At 47.2% G+C, this 8,165-nt stretch overlaps 1 protein-coding gene across 3 annotated transcripts in view; it reads left to right on the top strand.

Moving 5' to 3' along the window:
* The window catches only part of LOC142571513 (high affinity cAMP-specific and IBMX-insensitive 3',5'-cyclic phosphodiesterase 8B-like), a 403,386-nt gene that overhangs the window by 381,295 nt on the left and 13,926 nt on the right, over nt 1–8,165 (top strand). For all 3 annotated transcript variants that reach the window (XM_075679927.1, XM_075679926.1, XM_075679928.1), the window contains one exon: nt 5,436–5,661. In XM_075679927.1, coding sequence (XP_075536042.1) covers nt 5,436–5,661 — 226 coding nt within the window. The remainder of the gene's footprint in view (nt 1–5,435; nt 5,662–8,165) is intronic.

Here is an 8,165-nt window from a genome sequence, read left to right as displayed (position 1 = left end):
GGATGGATGGATGGATGGATGGATGGATGGATGGATGGATGGATGGATGGATGGATGGATGGATGGATGGATGGATGGATGGATGGATGGATGGATGGATGGATGGATGGATGGATGGATGGATGGATGGATGGATGGATGGATGGATGGATGGATGGATGGATGGATGGATGGATGGATGGATGGATGGATGGATGGATGGATGGATGGATGGATGGATGGATGGATGGATGGATGGATGGATGGATGGATGGATGGATGGATGGATGGATGGATGGATGGATGGATGGATGGATGGATGGATGGATGGATGGATGGATGGATGGATGGATGGATGGATGGATGGATGGATGGATGGATGGATGGATGGATGGATGGATGGATGGATGGATGGATGGATGGATGGATGGATGGATGGATGGATGGATGGATGGATGGATGGATGGATGGATGGATGGATGGATGGATGGATGGATGGATGGATGGATGGATGGATGGATGGATGGATGGATGGATGGATGGATGGATGGATGGATGGATGGATGGATGGATGGATGGATGGATGGATGGATGGATGGATGGATGGATGGATGGATGGATGGATGGATGGATGGATGGATGGATGGATGGATGGATGGATGGATGGATGGATGGATGGATGGATGGATGGATGGATGGATGGATGGATGGATGGATGGATGGATGGATGGATGGATGGATGGATGGATGGATGGATGGATGGATGGATGGATGGATGGATGGATGGATGGATGGATGGATGGATGGATGGATGGATGGATGGATGGATGGATGGATGGATGGATGGATGGATGGATGGATGGATGGATGGATGGATGGATGGATGGATGGATGGATGGATGGATGGATGGATGGATGGATGGATGGATGGATGGATGGATGGATGGATGGATGGATGGATGGATGGATGGATGGATGGATGGATGGATGGATGGATGGATGGATGGATGGATGGATGGATGGATGGATGGATGGATGGATGGATGGATGGATGGATGGATGGATGGATGGATGGATGGATGGATGGATGGATGGATGGATGGATGGATGGATGGATGGATGGATGGATGGATGGATGGATGGATGGATGGATGGATGGATGGATGGATGGATGGATGGATGGATGGATGGATGGATGGATGGATGGATGGATGGATGGATGGATGGATGGATGGATGGATGGATGGATGGATGGATGGATGGATGGATGGATGGATGGATGGATGGATGGATGGATGGATGGATGGATGGATGGATGGATGGATGGATGGATGGATGGATGGATGGATGGATGGATGGATGGATGGATGGATGGATGGATGGATGGATGGATGGATGGATGGATGGATGGATGGATGGATGGATGGATGGATGGATGGATGGATGGATGGATGGATGGATGGATGGATGGATGGATGGATGGATGGATGGATGGATGGATGGATGGATGGATGGATGGATGGATGGATGGATGGATGGATGGATGGATGGATGGATGGATGGATGGATGGATGGATGGATGGATGGATGGATGGATGGATGGATGGATGGATGGATGGATGGATGGATGGATGGATGGATGGATGGATGGATGGATGGATGGATGGTCCCCTTTGAAACGGGGCGATGGCAGTTGCCACCATGCTCAGATTTTTATTTTGTCTCTTATTTTTATCTGTGTTGTGTGTTATTGAATTTCTCGATTTTCTTTAAATACGTCTTCCTACCCTTTTAACCTTATGTCACCTCTCTGCCTTTGAGCCACCAATCCTCCAATCGCCTTTTGCTAATTTCCACCGCATATTTATTTACATGACTATCATCTCTGAACCCTAGGGCCTCAGGAAGGGTGACTGTGGCCGCATCGACATCGGGATTGATACCATCACATTCTAGTATGAGGTGTTCCATCGTTTCTACATATTTACCACACACAGTACATGTGTCTTCTTCTTCGTTAAATTTCTTTTTATAGCTCCGCGTTTTAAGACATCCTGATCTAGCTTCAAAGAGTAGGGCACTGCCTCTTGAGTTATCATAAAACGCTTCCTTCCTGATCTGCTGTTTCCAGTATCGATATAGTTCTACACTATGCTTCTTTTCCATTGAATTTATCCAATTTTTACCTTCCGCATCTTTAACCTGTCGTTTAATGCTCTGTCCTTTTTCGTCCTCGTGTCTGGCATACTTACTGGTTAGCTTCCTAGTTCTTTTCCGCCATTGTGAGTCAACGCTCTTTCTGTATAGGTATTTAAACACCTTAGCTGCCCACCTATTATCATCCAGTTTCCTCAGACGTTTTTCGTATAGGATTTTACTCTGAGCTTCCCGTGCTTCGAATGATGCCCAGCCCATATCTCCCTGTACTGCTTCGTTTGTGGTTTTCCTGTGAGCACCTAGTGCTAACCTTCCCACAGCTCTCTGATTTACTTCTAGTCTCGACTGAACCTCTGCCCTTAAACACAGGACCGCATTCCCGAAAGTAAGCCCCGGCACCATTACTCCCTTCCAAATGCCTCTCAGTAGCTCATACCTGTTGTAACCCCACAATGCCTTATGTTTCATTATCCCGGCATCTCTTCGCCCTTTTGCTATTAGAGACTGTTCGTGCTTTTCCGTGTACATCTGCCCTTTGTTTATCCATACCCCGAGATACTTGTATTCGGCCACTCGGGGTATTTCGTGGCCTTGTATTGTAAGCTCCTGATCAGTTGTATCGTTGAAAAACATCCCACCGGACTTAGCTGCACTAAAACTGAAACCTAAACTGTCTCCTTCGTCCCCACAGTAATTAACCAGAGTTTGCAAATCTTCCTGGCTATCTGCTAACAGTACAATATCGTCCGCATATATTAAACCCGGTAGTCGTTGCTCAACAACCTTTTCGCCTAATCTGTACGACAGATTATACCCTAGATTGCTTCGTTGTAACCTTCTTTCCATGCTTATCATATAAAGCATGAACAGCAACGGTGATAGAGGACAACCTTGCCTTAATCCTTTGTGAACCTCGACAGTTGTCGTACTCTTGATTCCTTCCCATGTTATTTCAACATTATTTTCTCGATATAGTTCCTGTAGAAAATCAATTACCTCATTACCGATACCTTCAGCTTTTAATATGTTCCACAGGAGTTCCCTGTTCACATTGTCGTATGCAGCACTTATGTCCAGGAAGGCTAAATACAGAGGTCTATTTTCCGCCTTAGCTATTTCTATGCACTGGGTAAGCACGAACAGGCTATCATCTAAGCGCCTACCACTTCTGAACCCGTTCTGAAGTTCTCCAAGTATTCTATTACTTTCTACCCATGACTGCATTTTTAATTTCACCGCCTGCATCGCCAGCCTATATATAACTGATGTTATCGTAATTGGTCGGAAAGATTTTATGTTCTTCTTATCACCTTTCCCTTTATAGATCAAATTCATTTTACTCTGTTTCCAGCTGTGCGGAATTTGCTTATTTGTTATGACTGCCTCCAATGCTTTTATCAGCGTTTCCTTGCTTCTTGGGCCAAGTTCATTAATTAACTTGATTGGAATTTCGTCTATCCCCGCGGACGTGCATTTTGGAACATTTGCTTCCGCCTTTTTCCAGTTAAGATTGGTCAATTCTAAGCTGTTTTCTATTATGCTATTCTGTGTTGCTCCCTCACTTGGGGCGATTACCCTATCGTCTTTCCTAAATGACTCTGCTATAACTGAACCGATGTAGTTCACAGCGTCATCTCCCTCTAAACAATTTCCTTCGGCATCGTGAATCTGTTCCTCTTTTCTGTGATTAGCTAGACAACGCCGGTACCTAGACCTAGACAAAGCCGGTACGTTTACCACGCTTACAACGCTTCCTGGTGAACAAAGCGTTCACGTGGCAGTTTTTAAAGGTTATCATCATCATCAGCAGCAGCAGCAGAAGCAACAACATATTTTATGTCCACTGCAGGACGAAGGCCCTTCCCTGCGATCTGCAATTACTCCTGTCCTGCGCGAACCGCTTCCCACAAAATTGCAATGTGGTTAGCCGAAGGCGCCGGACCATTTCGCATCCTCTAACGTGCACCCAAGGCACTGCGCACGTGCGTTTTTGCATTCTGCCCCGATCTTAATGCGAAAGCATCGGCCGGTGATCGAACCCGCGACCTCGTGTTCAGCCGCACAACGCTATGGACACTCAGCCACCGCGGCGGGTCACGCGGCAGATTTTATTGCGAAGCAATACTACTTTAGGTCGCACTTCAGCCCGTTCCGTGGCGAGGCGGTGGTAGGCACCATTGACCTTTAGCGTGACCTCGCTCCGTGACGTCACACCACGTGACCTAGAGTGACGTCACACCAGCTGTGTAAAAACGGGGCCCCATCTCACGCCGTCGCGAGGCGAGGCGGTAGCCACCAACGGCGGCCTAACTCCCGCTCCTCTCACCAGGGGCGCTACGATAATGATACATCTCACTCCTCTGAACAGGGATAATTGTCTGAACAGGGATAGTGTACACTCCTCTGTGTACACTATTGCTTCGCAATCACCAGGCTTAACCAAGCTAAGCCACGGCCGTTTTTTATTGACGCATGTGGTTATCGCGAGCTAGCACTGTGGTTTCAATTAAAAGCGTGTTACAAGTTGTCACTTATCTTAATACAATTAATGGACAGAAATGTGCGTTCCATAGGAGGATACATTATTTTAACCTCTCTTAACTACCTGTGAAGCAGGCTCTACAATGCGTGCATCAAGTGTGAAAAAAAAAGCCTGCTTGCCAGTAACGCTAAACTTTTGCAGTGTCGTATTTTTCGCCGTTTCGCAGTGTGCATTTCTTCCTCTCCAAACTCATGGCCTCGTTTCTTTGGGGTGTAGTAAGAGTAACGCGTATGACCTTAAGAGCATGTTTGTGCGCGCATCCGCCGTGGTTGCTCAGTGGCTATGGTGTTGGGCTGCTGAGCACGAGGTCGCGCGATCGGATCCCGGCCACGGCGGCCGCATTTCGATGGGGGCGGAATTCGAAAACACCCGTGTACTTAGATTTAGGTGCACGTTAAAGAACCCCAGGTGGTCGAAATTTCCGGAGTCCTCCAATGCGGCGTGCCTCATAATCAGAGAGTGGTTTTGGCACGTTAAACCCCATAATTTCAGATACATTTCTTTCTACCCGCCGTGGTTGCTCAGTGGCTATGGTGTTAGGCTGCTGAGCACGGAGGTCGCGCGGTCGAGTCCCGGCCACGACGGCCGCAGTTCGATGGAGGCGAAATGCGAAAACACCCGTGTACTTAGATTTAGGTGCACGTTAAAGAACCCCAGGTGGTCGAAATTTCCGGAGTCCTCCAATATGGCGTGCCTCATAACCCGAAAGTGGTTTTGGCACGTAAAACCCCACAATTTAATTAATATTTGTGCGCAGCTCTGTGCTGGAGAGTCATCACGCTGCGTTCGCTTTCAAGTTGACGCTGTCGGACGAGAAAGTGAACATCTTCCACAAGCTGGACCGTGACGTGTACCGCTCGGTACGCCTGTCCATCATCGACATGGTGCTGGCGACTGAGATGACAAAACACTTCGAGCACCTCTCCAAGTTCCTCAACGCGTTCCAGAAGCCCATGCAGGATGAGGAAGGCTTCGATCCCGAGGTAGTTGGCCACAAATAGCGCGGTAGTTTTCGGCATTCTAGGAATTGCAGGTCTCGCAATATTTTTCACGACTATTGCCGTGTTTACTCAAATGTAAGCCGATAATATTTCTTAAAGAATAATGCACGAAAGTTGGTAGTTGTTTTAGATTCGAAAATGCGGCTTGGCCGGGACCGCCAGACACTGCCGATTGCAAGAAGGCAGATACCTCGAGGTGGAAAAATCCTTCGCAAGTGCATTCCAATCCGAGAAACTCGTACACGAAAAACACCCAAGCTGCGTAACTGAGTTCTCACACCTTTATGATGTAAAACAGTGTTCTTAGGGAGCACAGGTCTCGAAGCCACCTTCGCAGGTTCCCCAAAGGGGACCGTCAATGATGGGCTGAAGGGACCCTAGATTCGCAGCAGGCGGGATCCTCGGCAGGCCCGTGTACACCAAAGCCAGTGCCGATGAGATGCTGACGGGACGCTGCTCGGGCAGAAACACGAACTGTGCTTCAAATGTAGCCCAAAATGACAGTTATCTTTTGCATGTTCTTTTCGCACTCGAATGTGTTTTATTTTTCGTTCGTCTTACATTCAAGAAAATATTTATTTCCTGACTTTCCATATTTTACGAGTTGGCCTAGATTCGTAGGCCGCCCGAAAGTCTAATAAATACGGTATGTTTTCGTATGGCGCTGGCTAACTTACTTCGGTCTCTGCTGCATTCATTAGCCCATATTGTCTTTACTTGTCGTCGTTAAAACACTGCTACAGCATATGCAGCGTACATACTGCTAGCTGCTCTAAGTTGTAGTCAACAATTACATAGTGACATGTGCCACATGCGACATGTTTCAGGTACATGACGTACAGAGGGCGAATAAATCGTGCTAATAGCTCACTATTGCTGTCGAAAGCACGAGTATTCTCGAGTACTCGAGATGTGTTCTGCTGAAGAAAGACCTTATTTAATCTGACTCATGGTGACAACAGTACAGGAATAGAGGGACATGTTTGACAATAAGGCTACGCAAAGAGTCGCTGGCCTTCAACCAGTAATTTTACTTTCACAAGTGCGCGATACATATAGATCAAGTCCGGCGTGTAGAAATAAAAAGAAAGCATTTGGACACAAACACAAATTCTTCTGCACTCGCGCGTGTCCGCCTCATATTCACACTAGTCCGCCTTATTCTTATAACCGGATATAGGGCATTGCATCTCTTCTCATCAAGGAAGCCGTATATCAACTTACTGTATTCTGTGCTTTGAGGGCAAGGCGTACATCAGGCGACTTGATCAGTGCTTATATCAAACGCTTAGCGAGCACCGTGTTAGCTTCACAAAGGCCATTTCCGCCCGTTAGAGCATTCATTGTCGTGGCGGCGTATGTGCTCCACTCTTTGACAGTACTTTTTTTATGCGAATGCGTCAAATGGCTCATTGAGCGAAAAAGCCGGCGTCTGGCAGTAGCTACAGCGCGACAGGCGCGGACGAAAGGAACATAAAGGGACACAATTGTTAGTTAGCGCCTTATTGTGTCCCCTTCTATTCCTTTCGTCCGCATCTGTCACGCAACAGCTACCATGAACACTCTTATTTTTTTTCTTACGTCCGATTTTGTTCGCATACACTGTACACTTCAGTAAAAAAAAATATGATTGAAAGTCGATTAAAAGTGTGATTGATTTTCTCGGTGTTAAACGTTCATCGTGATTCGAAACTATGAGGCTCGCTCAAGTCAAACCCGGATTTTCCCTAGTGTTCACATATCCCTATACTAAAGGAATTCAGCGTACACATACGCACATCGCTGTCTGCATATCATATTGACTGCAAATAAAAACGGGGACAGGCGGAAGAGAACACATAAACAACACGGGCGGTAGCCCGTGTTGTTTATGTGTTCCTGGTTTATTTGCGGTCCCCGTCTTACTTGCGGTCCCCGTCTTACTTGCGGTCCCCGTCTTATTTGCGGTCAATATGATATGCAGTAAATACCAACTAGACCAAACTGAAGTTATTCTAAAGCGCTATCTGTTTACCATAGTTTCACCAGAATTTCTCGGCTATCACGCTGCGGTGCGCCGAAGTCGCTTCGCGCTGGATGTGACGTGTTAAACAAAATGGCAGAGGAGCCTATGAACGTTGTTATGGAACAACACATTTTAATGAAGTTACTCATCAAAGAAGGCCTAAGACTGACTAAAATTCGTACTATACTTCATGCTCAGCATGGTGACGAGTTACTAAGCCGCGGCGCAATATTTGAGTGGTGCAAACTGTTTCGAGACAGCTGGACGTCAGTGAAAGACGATGACGGACGAGGCCCGCTCGTCGGTAACAAAACTCTTGGCACAATTTTAGAGCGCAGCTTTTAGGTGCCCGTTCCTGCGTTTAGAGTCGGCGTCTCTCGGCGTCGTCCTTCGGCGTAACCGAGTGAACGAGCACAGCGAAGGATGACAGAGCGGAGCGCAGCGGGACACGAAAGACGACGATAGCGAAGAGAGCGTGAGT

This window comes from Dermacentor variabilis, chromosome 2 (assembly GCF_050947875.1).
Source record: "Dermacentor variabilis isolate Ectoservices chromosome 2, ASM5094787v1, whole genome shotgun sequence".
NCBI lineage: Eukaryota > Metazoa > Arthropoda > Arachnida > Ixodida > Ixodidae > Dermacentor > Dermacentor variabilis.
The sequence above is the reverse complement of the archived record's forward strand: the minus strand, read 5'-3'. Positions and strand labels throughout refer to the sequence as shown.